General features: G+C 53.0%; 1 protein-coding gene across 1 annotated transcript; it reads right to left on the bottom strand.

The window, feature by feature from the left end:
• Positions 1-2,592: 2,592 nt before the first annotated feature.
• Positions 2,593-13,785, bottom strand: PIN1 (peptidylprolyl cis/trans isomerase, NIMA-interacting 1). Its single transcript, XM_041763526.1, has 4 exons — positions 13,637-13,785; positions 11,454-11,666; positions 4,112-4,222; positions 2,593-3,220 (listed from the first exon to the last, which is right to left on the bottom strand). The coding sequence occupies exons 1-4, from the start codon at positions 13,692-13,694 to the stop codon at positions 3,111-3,113; spliced, it is 492 nt and encodes a 163-aa protein (XP_041619460.1). The 5' UTR covers positions 13,695-13,785; the 3' UTR covers positions 2,593-3,110.
• Between the last annotated feature and the right edge of the window lie 6,055 nt (positions 13,786-19,840).

Below are 19,840 nucleotides of genomic sequence, written 5' to 3'. Positions count from 1 at the left end.
CCGCCCATTTCTAATTAATGGCCTCTCTGATTAAATCATCTCCGGGAACTCGGGACACCGGGGCCATACTGCAAATGAAACCAATGAATAATAAATGGGACTGCCTAATGCACTCATTTAAAACCAATTTTTAAAGAAATTTTCAAGAAAAGCAATTAATTTCCATTTAAATTAACAAGTTTGACATTGAAAAAGAACCGATTCGGGATAGGCCCATGGAGGCACTTTGTACCTAGTTTAAAAAAAAAAAAAAAAAAAAAGAAACGAAGAATGGGCACCTGGGTGGTTCAGTGGTTGAGCGTCTGCCTCTGGCTCAGGTCAGGATTCCAGGGTCCTGGGATCCAGTCCTGCATCAGGCTCCCTGCAGGGAGCCTGCTTCTCCTTCAGCCTATCTGTCTGTCTGTCTCAGGAATTAAAAGAAAAAAAAAACAAAAACAAAAAACAGGGACAGGGTTGGGACACTTAGGACCTCTGCACCCCAGCCCTCCTATATGTATTTATTTGCAGACAAATCTCCCCCATGAGCACAGTGGGGGTGGGCAGTAGTTCATTGGTCTCTCCTACCCCCAGTGGAAGGTTGGGGACCAAGGGCTGCCGAGTTCCAGTCTTTGTCCAAAACACACACAGACCTGGAGACCCCCACAGAACGCAGGGCTGGGTGTGGGTGTGCCTGTCACATCTGCACACCAGTCCTCCTACAGATGCCCAGAACACTTGGCATCACACCGCCTGCCCCCTCTCTCACACACTGAGGCAGGCCCAGAGCTCCTTACAGGTTTGCATTTGTGGCTTTTGTCTCAACCAAAGATTGGCAGGAGGAACAGCCCCCCCTTCCTCCGGGACTCCTCTGTGCCTCGGGCTGCCTGCTGCCACCTCTGACTTCCCCCCCTTGTGGACGCTGTGCCTGGTGACACCGGGGAAGCTTTGCAGCCCATCTCATCCATGGCAGAGGCTGCGGTACCCCAAGTTGAGGGGACCCAGTCCAGCCCTGCCGCATGGCCACAGGCCTGAGCTGGTGCGTGTGGCAGAGGAGTGGAACCCCCACAGCCCCCCTCCCTGCAGCCCTGGTGCCAGGGCATTCTGGGCTGGGAAATGCGAGGCCAAAAGGACAGGAGGGAAGACTGCACCGCTGTCACCGTCCAGAAGGTCTGGGATTTATGACCCCGCCTCCAGGCAAGAGGCAGCGGGTGGGAATGCGGAGCAGGTGAGGGAAGCCACAGCTACTTAACCATGAATCACCCCGACGCTGAGTGGCCTCGGAGGCATGTTTATCTAACAGCGACATTCTTTTGTGTTTGGGTTCTGGCCGCTGCACAGCTAGATGAAGGGGGTGGCCACACCCAGCCAGGGGGACTCCTCGTGTCACACAGGACACACACCGAGGGATAACCAGAGTCACACAGCTGCCCGTGCACACACACACACACACACACACACACACGCACGCACAGATGCCCACAGTGACAGAGAACGCTACAAAGACCATCTCCCTGCCAACCCCACACAGGAAAACATACACCACTCCCCAGCAGCGTCTCAGCCCCGTGCACCCTCTTCATTTCTGCTCCTTCCCAGAGGCTCGAGTCAGGGTGTGATCGCTCCCCCGTCACACAGAATTGTTGGTGCAAACGGGGGTGCTGCCGCCTGCCTGCTGGCACCCAGAGGTGACGGGAGATTCTGTGGAGAGGAAGCCCATTAAACCTTCCTAATGACAAACACTCTGGCAGGCAGCAGGCAGAGAGCGATCGCTCCAGAAACCAGGCAGATGGGAGCTGGCCCAGGTGACCGTTTATGAGACACAGCCGTAGGGGCCTCCCTTGGGGTGGGGCTGGTTTCCATTGAACGAGGGGGGTAGAGTGGGCTAAACTGATAAGCCCCGTGACTGAACTGCGCCCCCAGCCCAGGCCCTGGCACAGGGGAGGCGGTGAGGAGGGGACAGAAAGCAGGAGGGCCACACCCACAGGCCACCTGGGAGATGCCTCTACTCTCTCTGCCCACAGGGACCCCCTCTGCTCCAAGAGGGCCCTTTCCCCACGGACCCTCCCCCAGAGGGTTGGGCAGGATCCCCACTCTCAGAAGTGCCTGGTGGTAGCACCCCTCTTCCTGGCTGGTCCCGTGTTGCTAAGGTAACAGCATCTGAGAAGGAGGCAGGACCCGGGAACATCGTGCCAGAAGCATTTGTAATAACAGGAAAGCAGGCATCAGGGTGCTGGGTCTAATCTGTTCTACTTGGGAGTGGCCTGTGTACGGAGGGCATGGGGTGATAGGTGCAGAGGGCACTCAGGGCAGGGGGGCTTCGGTCTGGCTCTCCAAGGATCCCCTGAAGATCCCCAGCTCCACCCTGACCTGCTGAATCCAGATGTGAGGTCAGGGCACTGCCCTTGCATTCTCGAACATTCTTCAATACCCAAGTTGGAGGACCACTGGCACTGACTGGCACCCCACTTCTCTGCTAGGAGCCCTTCTTCCCCGGGATGAAGGGAGGCTTCTCAGGGAGGAAATGCAGCCTGGATACTTGGACACCAGATGATGGCTCCTCTGACAGCTCCCCCTCACCTCAGCGGGGAGGGAACGAGACACAGGACAGCAGAGTAGTGGTTCCAAGTTTAATCAAGGATGCGAAGGGGGCTGCACTGCCACTCAGTGAGGACCCCAAGGTGGTGGGCAGCCTGGGCCCCACGTTGAGCATTTGCTTTTTGCAATTGAATAGAGGAACATAGCATAACCAGAAACAGTGTTAAGGCCGTCCTGCCCCCAGCCTGGACCTGGGTGGCAAGGAGGGACACAGGGGCAGCTCAGCTGACTAGGCCTTCTCTTTGGGACAGGTCACCCCACCCCTTCCGTCTGGGAGCCTCCCCACTCACCTGCCCTTCTGAAGTCAATTCCTAAAGGGGAGGGGAGTCTGACAGGGACAGCTCCAACTAGGGGCAAAGAGGAGGCCCCCAGTGGTGAAGAGCTCCCCTCAGCCATTTTGGGAACAATAAATACTGTGACGTCAGCAGGGTGGGGCACCTGTTGGCAGGCTGACAGCAGGGAGCAGAGTCTGTGGGCCCAGCCACCCATCCCGCCCCACCCGACCCTGCAGGCCAGGCCTGAGCCACCCACATCCCTCACTCCGTGCGCAGGATGATGTGGATGCCGGAATCCGTGAACACGGGCCCGCTCATCTCCCCCGTCCGCAGCGCAAAGGAGGCATCTTCAAATGGCTTCTGCATCTGACCTGGGGAAGTGTGAGCGATGGTGTGTGGGGGTCAAGACCCGGCCGCAGGCCAGGACCAGGTGGAGCGGGCAGATGGGACTCCCACCTGCGCTGAGCCTCACGCTCATCCATCACATGGTTTATGGCCCTGTCAGTGGGGCGGCGGGCCATTAAGAAGGCCCCAGGAAGCCTGAGGACAGCATGAGGGATGGCAGGCAGAGCTGCTGCCACTGCTGTGCACTTGGGAGGCACATTTTAGTGATGAACTCGTCTCCCTGGGCCCCCGTTCCCAGCCCCTGCCGCATCATCTGTCCTGCCTGCCTCCTGGGGCACACAGGCAGCTGACAGCCCCTTGCTGGCTCTTCCCACACTCCTCACCCCATCCTGGGCCCCTCCCTGATGCTCTGCAGACCCCAAGGTGGAGGGGGAAGAGGAGAGAAAGGAGGAGGAGGAGGTGGCCTGATCCCCTCTGCTCCCCTCTTTCCACTGCCTGAGCCCCATAGGCTTAAACTCAGGGCTGCTGAGCTGAACTCTCCTCCCCTCACCCCTGTGGGTGGTGCTGGGAGGGGCATTCTTGGGGACCCAGCCTTACACCCCCCAACCAGAGGAGAGGCACACGGCAGCCAAGTACCTACCCTGCCGTGTCCCTGATGGGGACAACTGCATCGAGGGACCCACAGACGGACTCCCCACCGCAGGGGGGAAAGGAAGCCAGGCAGAGGGCTCTGCAGCCCAGCCAACCCCCCCAGCATTGGGAGTCCCTCTGGAGCCTGCGGGACTGTGCTGCCACCTGGTGGACCCTGAAGACCTGCACAGCCGGGGCTACCCCTCCCAACCTTCCCCTGGCAGGGGCATCCCAGCGGCTGGGACAGAGGCTCCTCTAGGGCCAGGTAGTGCCCACTCCTTGCGCACCTCTGCTGAAGGCACCCAGGTCTCCCCTGGCCTTGGCCGAACTGCAGTCGCTGAACTGTGAGGCCAGAGATTCAAAGTCTTCCTCTCCTGACTTGATCTTCTGGATGTAGCCTGTGGACATACAGGGAGACCTCTCGTCAAAGGCAGGGTGGGATGGAGTGGGGGGCTCCTGATGGAGGGGGCGCTTCCCTCGGAAAGGAGGCACGCAACCCCTGCCCTATTTGCAAGGGTGACCACTTGCCCCACACACATTCATGAACACCCCCCCCCCCACCAAGTGTGCGCCCCCTGACCTTGTGGCGGCTTCAATAGCCACACTGGTCTCAGAGCCCGTTCCCCCACCCCAGCTCCCTTTGCCACTCCTACCTCCCGCCCCCTACAGACATAACATGAACACAACATGACCTTTTCTACACCCCAACACGTATTTTGGGGAAAATCTTTACCTCTAGGCCCTGTTGGGGAGGAGGGCAAAAAGCAGGGCAGATACTGAAGAGGGATGCTGGGACCCAGGGCCCTGCCAAGATCCTACAGGGCACTCACTGATGGGGAAATTTTCCAGAAGTTTCCAGGAGAAAGGCAGGAGGCTGGGGCACCAGGCCAGCTCTGCCACAGGAGCTGTTGGCGGATCCCCTGGGCCTCAACTGTCCAACCTATCAAAACTGGGAGGAAGGCCCAGGCTGCTAAGTGGGGCGTCGTGAAGAGACCACAAGGCAGCCGAGACAGGACATGTGTCATTTCCATGGACATGGCCCCACAGCAGCCGACACCATTCTTGCAGCTGCTCTAAAAGGCTGTGGTGGCATCACACTGGATGCATCCTGTGTGTGGTACAAACTGCTTCTACTGGGGACTCATCTCCTGGAGGCGGGGGGTGGGGGAAGGCTGAGGCTGCACTGAGCACCTATATGACTCACATGTGGGGAGCAGGGCACATAGGAAGGCTGTGTTTGCGTGGTGAGGAAGAGCACCCTGTTGCTCCTGAGTCCAGGTTCCAGGCAGGAGCCCCTGGAGCCAGAGCCCACCCTCTCCTCCTCGAAATGCCCCATCGTGCTCCAACCAGCTGCCCCAGCACTTGAAGGAACATTCCTGCCAGTCTTGTCCCTGCACCCACAGGCGCAGCCACGGGGTGGGCTCCCAGGACATGCAGCTCCAGACCACCCTGGTCCCTGGTCCCTGACAGCTACTCTCCTGGGGACATTCTGCATACCCACCCAGCCCACCCCGGGTGTGAGGATCACCCTGTCATCCCTGCTAGTGGGCTTCTGCACACCACCCTCCACTGCTCCTGTCTGAGCACCACAGGGACGCTGTTGATTAAGCCACCTGGCAAACTGAGGCCCAGACACCCAGCCGGGGCCATCTGCCTGCTGAGCTCGTGCAAACTCCGCTATGACCACAACTGAAACAGCACAACTGTGACAACACACCTATCACCCCATCCTGTCCCACACCATGGCAGCACCCGGGGTCCTGGTATCTGGTCCACTGGGCGGCTTCCACTGCTGTCCCCGTCACCCTGTCATCCCCATGTCCCGACCATCCCTCTGCTGCTGGCCCATTAGTCATCTGCCAGCAGACCACAGTGACAGCACAGTGTGCCTGCCATGGAGACTCTGACAAATGTCAGGTGCTGTCACAATTCTCCCATCCACAAGGGCCACGCGTCTCAGTGATAAGACTCCCCTGTTTCTGTGTGACTTGCCCATCCCTGGGCTATCCCGCCTGTGCATCTTGTCATGGGACAGGCTGCCTGGTCAGAAAAGCTTGCCAGTGCGACATGAGCCCCACCCTCCATGGGCAGGGGTGGCTTCTGCCTGCAATGCCCCTGCTGGGGCTGGCCATGCCTGCTGGGGCTGCTAGGTGGCCCCCCAGTGCCAGCTGCACCCATTAGTGATCCAGCCTGAACTGGACATCACCGAGACTTCTCTACTCCCTGGACTCCGGGCTATCTCTTCACCTCACCTGGGCAGCCTCAAGATTCTTCCTCCTTTCCCTTGTCTGGACCTCAATTCGCTGGCCAGAGAATCCTGTGCATACAGTGCTCCCTGCTGTAACCTGCCCGCGTCCGGGCACAGGCCCCGCACCTGCAGAGCCGAGCCCAGTACAGCACCGCCTTACCGCATCCTCCAGGAGCCGACGCCGTGAGTCAGCAGGGATCCCTGAGACTAGATGGCCTGGCTGTGGTACACACAGATATCAGCCCAAAAATCAAATAAAAGCCAAGTTTCTGCCCGCCATAGTTCATAGCACCCAAATCTTCCTCTGATCAGCCAACTCTCAGGAAACGTTCTGCTTGGACAGGAGCCTCAAGTGACTTAAAAACAAACAAACAAACAAACAAAAATCACTGCTTTCTCATCTCCCCTTTCTTGAAGCTGCCCGTCAGGAGTCTGGCCAAAAGCCAAGATGCAAGGGAACCCTCAGGCCCCTGTGCATCCCCTGTGCTCAGTATTACCTCAGCCCCGGTGACAGCCCTCCCAGTCTGCCCTGCCCCTGCCACCTCGAGGCCTTTGCTTAATGGTCTCTTCCCATAGGAAGCTCATTTGTTGTCCTCTGGCCTCATCCAGGAGTCTTTCCTAAGACCCCGCTGTGGGAGGTGCCCCCCTACATTTGCCAGTGTCCCATCTGTGTGTCACCTGCCTCAGAGTGGGAGGGCAGGGCCAGTAGGCCTTGCTCGCTGCTGTGTTCCCAGCACCTGGCCCTGTGCACAGAACAGGTGCTTGCTAATGCTGAAGGAATTCATGAATAAATGAGACAGAAACAGGCCACAGAGAAGGAGGGAGAGGGATCCACCCCTCCGCTCCTTAGACAGAAATGCTGGAATCTCATGTCTCTTTCCTCTGTGCCTTATATCCAAATGCTCAAGGGGGGAGGAAAAGGAAGCACATACCAAACACCCCCTGCCACCCTCCTGGCGATGCCCTGACCTAGCCGGCCTGCCTCAACACCCCTCACCGAGACCGCACTCCATCTAACGGGCGCTCCAGGTGAGAGGCAGATCCTGGGGGGCAGCCTCTCAAGGAGTTCCCCATCTGAAGCAGGGAACTTTTACCTGATTTGGGGAGTTGGGGGGCCTTTGAAACTGCATGACAGAAGTGCACCTGTCGCTGCTGGGAGGTCACAGGCTGGCCTGCTCCATGCGTCTCTGAGGCCGAGGCGGGTAAACTCTAGACTCCCCCACTGTTGTATTCAGATCTCAGCTCTACCCATCCCGAGCTCCGTGACCCTGGTGGGTGACTGCCTCTCGGAGGCATACTTGCCTGACCTGTAAAATGGGATATTTATAGCAGCTCCCACCCTGGAGGGCTAGCAGGAGGGACAGTTACTGCTGGAAAATGCCTGGTGCAGTGCAAGCCCCTGACAGTTACTAGCTGTCAGTCCATGTGGTAGGGATTGAACTGTGTCCCCCCCCCAAGTTCGTATGTTGAGGCCTCAATCCCCAAAATGACTGTGTTTGGAGACAGGCCTTCATGCAAGTAATCAGGGATAAATGAGGTCATAAGGGAGACCCCCTGGTCCCATAGGATTAGGGTCCTTATAAGAAGAGACACTAGAGAGCTCCCCCTCACTCCCCACATGCACATGCCATGAAAAGGCCACGTGAGTGCACAGTGAGGAGGCAGCTGCCTACAAGCCAGAAAGACAGTCTTCACCAGAAACTGAATCGGTCAGAACCTTCATCTCAGACTTCTAGCCCTGGAACTGTGGAAAATTAATACCCAGCCTGTGGTATTCTGTTACAGCACCCCAAGGTAATACACCACAATTGTTTAGGGAAAGTGAGTAAACAAATCAGTGGTCTCTGATTCTAAGATGTTGCTTTTTTTAAAGCAGGGGAGGGGCAGAGGGAGAGGAATAGAGAATCCTAAGCAGGCTCCACACTCAGCCTGGACCCCCAACGTGGGGCCCCTGAGATCATGACCTAAACTGAAATCAAGAGTTGGATACTTAACCAATTGAGCCACCCAGGCACCCCTAGAGAGGTTTAGAGACAGACAAGGGAAGGGGCCTGGACCAAGTAAAAGTGGACAGGATTAAATCTGCCCAGAAGACCGAAGATCCAGCAGGAGGGGCCCAGAGAGACCAGAGACTCAGCCTGAAGACAGTAGACTGGAAGGGACTCGCCAACCTGGGGTGGGGACGCTAGGCCAAAGGGGCTCACTGACCCGCAGACCCTGGGAATGAGCATGTTTGAGGAGACTGCTACTCACACCAGGGCCTCCCTGGGATCCTTAGGTCCCAGGCATGTGGGGCTGGAGGTACGGGGAGCAGGTGGAGAGGGCTTCTCCACAGCCTGGCCTCCTTAGACAAGGACACTGGCAATGACAGGCAGCTGGTCCCCAGATCCCTGGCAGGGCCTGGCCACAGCCCAGCAGCTGCAGAGGAAAAGGAGCCTCAGCAGAAAACGCGGACATGCTGGTTCTTATTGCAGGCAGCCTGTCCCCTCGGGGCGATGGACCTAAATGGGTACTGATGAGACTCGAGCCCAAATCCTGATCTCCTGATCACCTGGAACAAGCCCAGGACAGGGGGAGTGTCCACTTTCACAGAAGAGAAAAACAGGCCTGGACACCCGAAGCTTGCTGACAGGGCACATGAGTGTCTGGTTACAAAGCATTCCGTGGCCTGGGCCATCTCCCAGCTTTCTCCTAATGACCCCTTGAGGGGTCTGTCCCAGCTCATCTCAAGACACTGAGTAAACAGGCCAAGGTCACCAGAGGGTCTCCATGCTGAGCCCACCAGGCTCCTGAGTCCCATCCAAGTCCCACCAGGCTCCCTAGTCCCTGCTCAGAGCTCTTTCAAGGAAGGAGCAGATGCCTTGTCCTGACCTGGGCCCTCAACCACACAGGCCTGAATGACCAGGGTCCTGTGTAGATGTTAAGCGCTGGGCACTGAGCCCACTGCTCTGTTGAGCCGTCAACCACTGGCCGGCCCCTGGGTCTCATGTCCTATCCCCATTCTACAGATGATGCAGCCAAGGCTCTGAGATACTTGCTCAAGGCCACACAGCTGGCACCAGGCTTTATCTGTGTGTGACTCCAAGATGAGCCACACTAGTTGTGACCTCACCCTGCCCCACCCAGCTAACCCGTTACCATATCCTCCTGAGTCTGCCTCCTGACCTCTTGGGAATCTGCTCCCCTCTCCCTGGTCAGTCACATCACACTGCCTGTAGCTGCAGCTCTGCCCACAGCTCCCCCGGGCCATCTGCACAGGTACATGCATGTTCCAGCCCCTGCTAACACTCCAGAGTCTACACCGACTCCAGGGCCTGACAGCTTCCTGGGAGCACGTCCCAGATCCCCCTTCTCCAAGACGTAACTGACTCAGCAGCCCCAGGATCCTCCCACAGTAACAGCCCACCAGGCGCACACCTATCCATCCTGGAAATGGGGAGGCATCCTCAGTTGCCCCTCCCAGGCAGTCCCCGAGGCCAAACAGCCTATCTTCCCAGCCATGCCCACTGCTTCAGCCTCCTGCCATCTCTTGCCAGGACTGTCCCAAAGGTCTCTGGCTCTGGCCTGGCTGTTCTGCAGAACTAGACCCTCGCCCAGATGGTCCGCCTCTTGCCCACTCTTGTGGGTCCCCAAGCCTCAGAACAGGGACCACCTGAGCTGGGAGGACCCAGGTCACCCCTTGATTCTCTGGGCATTCTCCACTAACCTCCTCCTCTTCCCTGGGGCAGCATACCCCTCCCCCCAGCTGCTCAATGTTAGATCCAACCAGCCTGGGCTCTGGGCCTCCCAGCATCCCTGGCCCTTGACACTCCCCACACTGCTCTCTCCTGAAAGCAAGGCACTGCAGGACCAAACCCCCAGTCAAATGTGGCCAGCTTTCCTGCTGTCTCCAGAAAGAACCCGGACTCTTCGCTCACTCAGGCCCCCCCCCCTCAACCTTGCTGGGAGAGGTCTCATCCTCAGTCTTGCTGGGATAGGTCTCATCCTCCTCAGTCCCCTGCACAGCCTTCCCCAGAGTCCAAGCTATGGCCTTGCCGAGGCCTTTACTTCTGGCTCCCTGCTGTTCATGAAACAAGGCCATGAGGACAGAGTGTAGGCCAGGCTGTGTGTAGAGTGGTGGGAATATGGTGGGAAGAGAGCCAGTCCCTGCCCTCACAGAGTTCAGGAGGCGAGCTCTTTAACCTGCCTTCCAGAATCTGCGCATGAGCTCTGCTCCTCTCTATGAGGCTGCCGTGTGAGGCTTGCAGGGGCCAGGACACTGCAGGAAGTGTGTGGGTGTAAATAATATCCTGCAGCCCAAATACCGGACCAAGTAATATGACAGTAAAACAACCGCCAACACTGACCGGGACCGGGTCTGCACTTTGCAAGGCCTGTGCTCCTAACAACAATCATCATGACCGTTAGCAATTAGAGGATATTTACTAGACACCAGGAATTGTTACTCATGCTTTACATTCATGCTTTTTACTGCATGAGGTCAGAGTCTTCACAACTGTCCTAGGAGGTAGGTTCTATCATCAAAACACGAATCTTACAAGTGAAAAGACAGGTTCAGAGATGTTAAGTAACTTGCTCAAGGTCACACAGCCAGGGCTGGGCAGTGCCAGATAGGAACCCAGGCCGTCGGGGTCTGGGTGAGGCACAGGTCATATGGGGTAAGAGCAGCCCAGGAAGGGTCTGGGGTCTGTGGTGCCAGAGTCTGAATGATTAAACCACACGTGAGATCCAGCCCAGCACTGTCCAGCAGAACTTCCTGTAAGGATGGAAAAATTTTATATCTGCGCTAAGATGGCAGCCACTAGCCACCTGTGGCTGCCAAGCACTTGAAGTGTGGCCAGTGTAAGGAACCAGTCTTGACTATGGCTTAGTTCTAATTAATTTAAATAGTAACACCCATGTGTAGGTAGTGGCAGCCATACCAGGAAGCTCCATACCAGGGTTCTGCAACTTATGGCCCTAGTGGGCTAAATGCTGCTGATTTCATAGTTTTCTTGGCACCTACACACCAGGTATGGGCACGTATGTGACAACACCCATTTTACAGAGGTGAAAACTGAGTCTCAAGATGACACAAGCTCCCCCTGGAGCTTACAGGGCATAGCCACCATCTGAACCCAGGGCTGCCAGCCCCCAAGGCTGGATCCTCCTCTCCTAACCCGGCTCACCCTCAAATGCCAAACAGAAAGAAAAAGGAGAGGCAGCTGTGCAGTCCAGGCTCGTGTCACGTACAGGCAGTTCGGTGGCAGCCAACGCTGACAGCTGAGTTGGCTGGGGTGCATGGCCTGGTGTGATTTCTACGAGGCTGGCTCCGGCTCCCAATGAGGGGACAACCTCTCCCCACATTCCCCCCACTCCAACCTGCTTCCAACTCTGCTCACCATTAATCAGCTCCAGGGCCTCCTCCTTGGTCCTGGTGATCTTCTCCTGTCGCCAGGATGAGGGCCGCCGGGACTGGCTGTGCTTGACAAGCAGGTGCGAGCAGCGGACCCTGGTGGGCTCCCCTTGTCCATTTTTGCTGCCACTGCTGCTGTTGCCACTCGGCCGCTCCCACTGGCTGGCGTTAGTGATGTGATTGAAGTAGTATACCCGGCCTGGAGGAGGGGGGATACAGGAATTCAGCTGGGACCTGCTCAAAGGACACCACCTGGAGGCCAAGATGACGGACCGGCCAATGGGATGCCTTCATTCAACAAATCTCCTGAGTCCACCTCGAGCTACAGGCCCCGAGGGAGCCAGCATTCTAGATGGGGATGGGCAGGCCCCAGAGAAGCAAATAAGACCATGTCATAACTTCAGTTATTAGTGACTTCGAGGAGGAAAACCACCCAGAGTGACAGGAGAGACGAAGCCGGTGTGGGGACAGGCAGCCAGGCTGCCTGTTCAAGTCTGGCTGTCACTCACTGTGTGAGCTAACCTCTCTGGGCCTTGATTTTGTCACCTGTAAAATGCAGATAACAACAGTCCCTGCCTGTAGGGTTGTGCTAAGGACTGAGTGAGCTCACAGCGGTAACACACTTAGACTAGTGCCCAGTACACATTAGGAGCGTGACAGCTATCATCTCCCTGTAGACGACAGAAGTGAGGCCTCACCTTCCACACCTTTGGAATGTTTCCTGAGTGTACATTTGGCCCCAGGCACACATGGCTGGAGGCAGGAATTATACCCAGGTTGCCAAACATGAAAGCTCTGTTCTTAACCCGCACCCGGTGTACAGCGCTGCACAACTATGGACCAGCAGTACAGGGGGGTCAAACGTTATCCAGGGCCCAAGGAGCCACAAGAGAGAAGATTGAGGTAGAACCCAGGAGAGCCCAGGGCTGAGATTTTTGCACAACTGGCACCCAGCACTGTGAAGCACTGAAGGTCACCCCTGAGGAAGACCATTAGGGTGGAGCCGAGCAGATATGGCCAGAGAGGGGGCCCAGAACGGGGCAGAGCATCAGATTCATGCTGTCAGCTGTGGCCACGGAGCAGGGCTGGAGCGAGCTCAGTGAGAGCTGAGCCAGTGACTGACCCTAAAACCTTGCAATGGCCTCTCTCTCCATGAACCTTGGTTTTCTCATCTGAAAAGTGGGGGTGAAGCAAGAGATTAAGGACATAACTTCACGGGGCTAATGTGGAGAACAGTGATGATCCGTGCAAAGTGCTCACCAGAGGGCCTGGCCTTCAATGAGCAGATATCACTGTGACTGTGATTTCTATGGGCTGGGGAGGCAGTGCGGTGAGATGCTGGGCCTGCTCCTCACTGGTCTGCAGTGACAAGGGCAGGCGGGCTCTGCTGTCAGACTGACCGGACTCTAATCCAGCCCCCACCCCCTGAAATGAATGACCTTGGGGGAGCTCCTTAAGTTTTCTGACTTCAGCTTCCTCACCTGCAAAACGGGGTGATAACTATCCACCTCCCAGAGTTGTGGTCATTCAGAGAGAGAGAGAACACACTCCAAACACACTTGGCACAGGGCTGGGCGGTAAGACGAGCGTGCCCGGTTACGGGTATTATTACTGTGGATAAGCCTCAGATCCGGCTCCCGGCACAGGGTCCATCCACCCGGCGGCGACGACAGACTCGGGTTAGGCGGGGATCGCCGGCGGGTTAGCAGGGGCAGGTTGTGGGCCCGAGGCCCGGCAACGCTCTGGGGCCACGCCCTGAGCGTGGGGTTGGGGTGTCCTTCCCCGGGGTGCCCCCCGGGCCCAGCAGGGTGCAGAGACGGTCCCCGGGGACGTCGGGTGCATTAGGCCAAAAGGTGTCAGCCGGATCGGCAGGGCCAGGGCCATCACCCGGGGGAGTGCGGCGGGATCCCCGGCCCCCCGCCCCCGCCCCCCCACCCCCGGCAGCGCGCTGGGTCTCTCCGGCCCCGCCCCTTGCCTCAGTTTCCTCCGGCATCCCCGCTCCTGAGGTTCGCAGCCCCCACGGGGCGGGCCCGGGCCGTTACCCTGGGAAGACGCGGAGGAGCCAAGACCCCACGGGAATCGGGCGGCGGCGCCGCGCCCCAGGGGCGAGCTCGAGCCCTGCTTCCGCGGGCCCGCGCGGCCCCGCCCCAGCCCCGACCCCCGCGGCACCTGAGCTGCGGCTCATGCGCTTCTCCCAGCCGGGCGGCAGCTTCTCCTCGTCCGCCATCTTCCCTCCTGCCGCAGCGCCCGCTCCGCCTCCGCCGCACCGCCTATGCCGCCCGCACCCGCCCACCGCCGCCGCCGATTGGCTCGGCCCGCCTCGCCCCGGGGCCCGGCGACGATGCTCATTGGGCGCCCGAGCAGTCCGGAGAGGCCTTCGGGCTTTCTATTGGGCAGCGGCGAGACTGGGCGGATCCTCCGCGCGTTCTACCGGGTCCCGCCCCCGTACGGCCTCACCCGGGTCCCGCCCCCTTCCTCCCTCGGCCGCTAACTGGTAGGGAAGGCGCCGGAGCCCGTCCTTCTCCACAGCGCCCGGCGAGCTTCACAGAAGTCCGGGCACCTCCTTTGCGTCCTTCGCCGCAGGCCCCATCCGATTGGCTACTGCGGCAGTAGTTCCCGCCTTCCTAAGCCGTTCCCGGAGGCCCGCGCCCCCTTATGCGGAAGTGTCCGGGTGGTTTCGAGGTGACGGCAGCCCACGAGGTACTTGAAAGAGGCGGTGCTGCCTTAGCTGTTGCCGTAGCAACGCAGTTGCCTTGGTGATGAGCCGCGAAGAAGCCTAAATTTGGCTCCTCCATCCTCCTTCTCCCCACCTGTTTCCTCCAGATGTCCAAAGCTGACCCCCCACTTTTTTTTTTTCTTTTGCGAGACTAACCCTTTCCCTGTGCCACTGACCAAACATCTTCTACTTCCTTTGGAACCTACTTTATTCTCTCGGTCTGGCTCCTGCCTCTGTCCTGGGTGACTGGTGGGTGTTGGCATGGCCACTTAGCTGGTGACACAGGAGGATGCGCCTGTAGGAGGATGATGAGCTCAGTTTGAATCGTCTTAAAATTGAGTGTGCGGCACCTGTGGGACTCTGGGGAGGTGCCTGGGGACAGGCTGGAGATAGATACGAGAGGCAAAGACACCAACAAGGAAGAGTTCAATGATAGTTCATCTATAACTAGACCCCTATGTGACCATTAAAAAAGAATGAGGCGGGGATCCCTGGGTGGCTCAGTGGCTTAAGCACCTGCCTTCAGCTCAGGACGTGATCCTGGAGTCCCGGGATCGAGTACCACATCGGGCTCCCTGCATGGAGCCTGCTTCTCCCTCTTCCTGTCTCTGCCTCTCCCTCTGTGTGTCTCTCGTGAATAAATAAAATCTTAAAAAAAAAAAAAAAGAAGAATGAGGCACAGTCATATAAAACATGGGGAAACATGTCTACAAGAAATAGGATATAGTAAGTTAAGAGCATTCAAGAGCCAGATCGCTTGGGTTCAAAGCCTGGCTATGACTTTGAAGAAACTAATCTCTGTGTTTCAGCTTCTCCATCTGCAAATGAGAATAAGAAATATATATATATCTCATACATACCTTTGATGCAAAGATTAAATGAGTTAATCTGTAGAATGCTCTCCAAACAGCATCTGCCTCATAGCAAAAATATGTTTGATGAGTGAAAAGTAAAGCTAGTCTCTGTACAGTGTAGCAATTATAGTATGTATGAAAGCATAACAAATCAACCAACATTAATTGAAAAGAATTAGATTACTTATAGAAAGATATCAAAGCATTAAAAAAACATAAAAAGGAAGCTGCAGAATATGTATAATTATCTTAATTGTGTAAAAACTATATACCAAAATTTCTGGATTCATTCAAATATGTTAATGAATGAATGCACTGGTAATTCAGGTGAAGGAAAAATTGAGAATCTTATGTTTCAATATAATATTTTGATTTTTCTTACAAGCACATATGATAATCTTAACCATAATATTTTTTAAAAAATGATTTTCAAGGTGTCTGGGTGGCTCAGTCAGTTAAGCCTTCAGCTCAGGTCATGGTTTCAGGGTCCTGGGATTGAGCTCTAAGGTGGGATCCTGCTCAGTGGGGAGTCTGCTTCTTTCTCTCCTTCTGCCCCTGCTCATGCTTGCTCTTTTTCTCAAATAAATAAATAAAATCTTCAAAAAAAATGATTCTTGACTTAGTGCAGAGTTATAAAAATAATGTAGATTTTTCATATACCCTTTACCCAGCCATCCCTTATATTAACATCTTATATAATAACAGAATGGAGGTGGGGCTCCTGGCTGGCTCAGTTGGTGCAGGATGTGACTCTTGGTCTTAGGGTTGTGAGTTCAGACCCTACATCATGTGTAAAGATCGCTTAAAAATAAAGTCTTTAAAAATAATAGAACAGAGATCACAAGGGATCATTTTTGTTTCCCTGGGGGCATTTGGCATTTTTGGTTGTCACAAATAGTGGGGAGGGAGATGCTACTAGCATTTAGTGGGTAGAAGCCAGGAATGTTGTTGAACATCCTATAATGCACAGCAACTCCAACAAAGAATTATCCGCCCCAATGTCAACAGTGCCAAAGCTGAGAAACCTTGCCCTGGAATAATTATCAAACATTTGTAAATACTATTGGAAATCAACAATAGTACAATACTATTAATTAAATTATACTTTAGAAGAGAATTTCCTAAAAAAAATAAAAATAAAAATAAAAAAAATAAAAAAATAAAAAAATAAAAAAAGAAGAGAATTTCCTGTTTTCCCACTAATATTCATGTTCCAGGACACACATTTGTCATGTGTCCTTAGTTTCCTCCAGTTCATGACATTTTTTAGGTCTTTTCTTGTCTTTCATGACCTTTGATACTTTCAAAAAGCAGAATGTCCCTCATTCTGACGTTTTGTCATGATGGGGTTTGTCTGGTATTCTCTAATGATTTGAGGTTACATGTTATTGGGAAGTATATCACAGAGACAAGGTGTCCTTCTCAGTGCCTCATACCAGGTGATCAATGAGAAGGTGTCCTTCTCAGTGCCTCATACCAGGTGATCAATGATATTAATTAATGATATGTTTTACTGATTGTATTAAGGCATATTTTCCTGCATAACAAATTACCCTACAATTTAGTGGATTAACATTTAGTATTTCATAGTTTCTATGGAATCCAGGCACAGTTTAGCTGGTGTTAGCAGGAATGGCTGTGGTCTCATCTGAAGGCTTGACTGGGGCAGGATCTACTTCTAAGCTCCTTCATGTGGTTGCTTGCAGGATTTACTTGTGAAGGGGGTGATGGATGGCTGAGGAACAGAGTTCCTTACTAGCTTTGGCTGGGGGCCTCTCTGTGAGGCAGCTGGCTTTCATCAATGAGCAAGTGAGAAAGCAAGACAGAAGCCACAGTCTCTTTGCAACTTAATCTCAGAAGTGATATCCAATCACTTTTGCCATGTTCTATTTGTTAAAAGCTAGGTCTGGTCTACGCTCAAGAGCAAGGGATTACACAAGGTTGTGAATACCAGGACAAGAGGATCATTAGGAACTACATTAGAGTCTGCCTACCATACTTGTGATGTTATTAACTGATCATTTGGTTAAGGCAGTATCTAAACTTACAATTTTCCTCCTTGTAATGAATACTTTCTGGGAGATACTTTGAGGCTGCACAAATATCCTACTTCTGCTTAAACGTTTACCAATGGCTGCCAGTTTTTAGCATCTGTCAGTATTTCTTTATCTACAGCAATTAATTACTATGGTAATGGTGATTACCATTACTATGATGGTAATCATATGATTACTATGCAGTGATTTATTATTTTCCTCTTCTCCATTTAACTGCAATCCTTTTATAATGAAGAGTTGTCCCTTGTTTATTTACATTCAATTATTTATTGATATTGATATAAGTATGGGCTCAAAGATACTTATTTTATCCTATTGATTATAGTCCAATACTATGATTATCTGGTTGTCCAGGTCGTTCCAAATTTGGAAACTGTGAGCTTGTTCACAGGTTGGCTTCTGTGCCCTTTCTATATGCTCTCATCCTTTCTATTTGGAGCACTTCCTACTACCTGGCCCAAGATATTCCAGGCTCAGCTAGTATATTCTCTATCCTAGTTCTGGAACCAATCACTTCCGGAAGGCTTGGCTCCTTTCATTGGAGAATATTTAGAAACTTAAGATCTAGGTGCTGGGTATGCCCATTGCTACTGGGGTGTCACTGCTTCTGGTCCAAGAGGATAAAGCAAGGAAATAAATGTATGTATACATACATATCTGCATTTCTGTATACATACTAAACTAAAAACATGAGTCCATACTAATACCTCCAACTCTAATCCAGCCTCACAGGGTTTATTCTAACCACTTCCTTTCACCCCACCTTGTTTTGTTTATAACTTCTTTCTCCAGCAGTGAGAAATCTGGCTCTATCTACAATATATTTACCTGTTTGTTCAACCATATGTGTGGTTATAGATGTACAAAAGTAGTTCGAGAATTGCTCAATCATAATGCTGTGAGGAATTTATTTAGAGTACAGTGTTTGTGTATGATTCTTTTTGTCTTTAGCCTTACAGTATCCAATCAAAATACTTTTCCAAAGTTACTAGGTCAGCTCCTTTCTTCCCCACCCCTTTTGGTGTGGTCATGTGATTCACTTGTAATACAAGCAGATTCATCTGACAGCCTGCATTCTATCTTTCTTTCTTCCTACATCCTAGTTGACAAAATAAAGTCCTCATCCACTACCGCAGTTCTACACAAGCAAGTACTATCATCACAAAAACCCCTCTGCACTTTTTATATAAAGCAAAACAAGCAATTATCAATAAACTAATAAAAAAGAATGAGATTAATTTATATGGAACATGAAAAATAAAGCATAAAAAAGCAAGTGATTGGGGCATCTGGCTGACTTGGTCAGTACAGCATGTGACTCAATATTGAGGTGATGAGTTCGAGTCCCACATTGGGAACTTAAAAAAAAAACACTGAATGGTATATATTACAGAATGCATAATTAGGGACGCCTGGGTGGCCCAGCAGGTAAGCATCTGCCTTTGGCTCAGGTCGTGATCCTGGAGTTCCGGGATCAAGTCCCACATCGGGCTCCCTACAGGCAGCCTGCTTCTCCCTCTGCCTATGTCTCTGCCTCTCTCTCTCTGTTTCTCTCATGAATAAATAAAATCTTAAAAAAAAAAAAAAAGAATGCATAATTAACCCAACTGTATAAAAAGTATAGGTTATATTTCAGAAAATTTCTGGATTTACTCAAATATGTTAAATATGTTAAAAATTACCACTGGGAGGGGGGGGTGTTAAGAAATAAGAAACTTTTATTTTTGCTTTTTTTAAATTTTTATTTATTTATGATAGTCATACAGAGAGAGAGAAAGAGAGGCAGAGACATAGGCAGAGGGAGAAGCAGGCTCCATGCACCGGGAGCCCGATGTGGGATTTGATCCGGGGTCTCGAGGATCGCGCCCCGGGCCAAAGGCAGGCGCCAAACCGCTGCACCACCCAGGGATCCCAGAAATAAGAAACTTAACGGACACCTGGATGGCTCAGCAGTTGAGCGTTTGCCTTCAGCTCAGGGCATGATCCCAGGATCCAGGATGGAGCCCTGCATCAGGCTCCCTGCGAGGAGCTGCTTCTCCCTCTGCCTATGTCTCTGCCTTTCTCTCTCTGTGTCTCTCATGAATAAATAAATAAATAAATCTTAAAAAAAAAACTTAATTTTGAACAAAACATTTAAATTGTTTTTAGAAGCAAATATTAGTATGGTCCTCTTAAAAATAAAATTGAAGTTTCTATAAATGCATTGGAAAAGACGTGACCTCAGGAGAGAGAATGGGACAAAGGTTTTACTTTCAGCCTGTACTTTTCTATGCTGATTTGAAATTAACAAGTACCCACCTTATCAAGGTTGTGCTACATTAAAAAAAATTGGGGGGGGTATTTTTAAGTAGACAAATACAGGGGGAGACAACTTTAACAGTAGGAAGATCAAGGTATCAGGAAAGAGACATTCCTGACATCAGGAGGGAGCTAGTCCTAAGGACAGAAGGGAAGCCAAGAGGCAGGTAGGGAGGCGTCTAACAGAGACCAAGGAGAGATCATCATCCATGAACTACATGCCAGTAGGACCCTAGGCAGCTGGAAGGTCTGCATCCCAAGAAGGTTGGTAGGGAAATTAAGGCAGAAGACTAGTTGGAGCTTATGAGGAAGGCTAGACTTGAACATGTTAATGTACTTCAGGAAATCAGCCAGGTCAATACAGGAGAGGGGGAAAGGGATGGGGCAAGCTTCTGGGTGAAACTCCTGAGAAAGGCTCCAGAATACAGCTCTGAGGAAGGACCAACAT

The sequence above is a fragment of the Vulpes lagopus genome, chromosome 7 (genome assembly GCF_018345385.1).
Source record: "Vulpes lagopus strain Blue_001 chromosome 7, ASM1834538v1, whole genome shotgun sequence".
Taxonomy (NCBI): domain Eukaryota; kingdom Metazoa; phylum Chordata; class Mammalia; order Carnivora; family Canidae; genus Vulpes; species Vulpes lagopus.
Note: the sequence above shows the minus strand (reverse complement) of the source record. Positions and strands in the feature narration are given on the sequence as shown.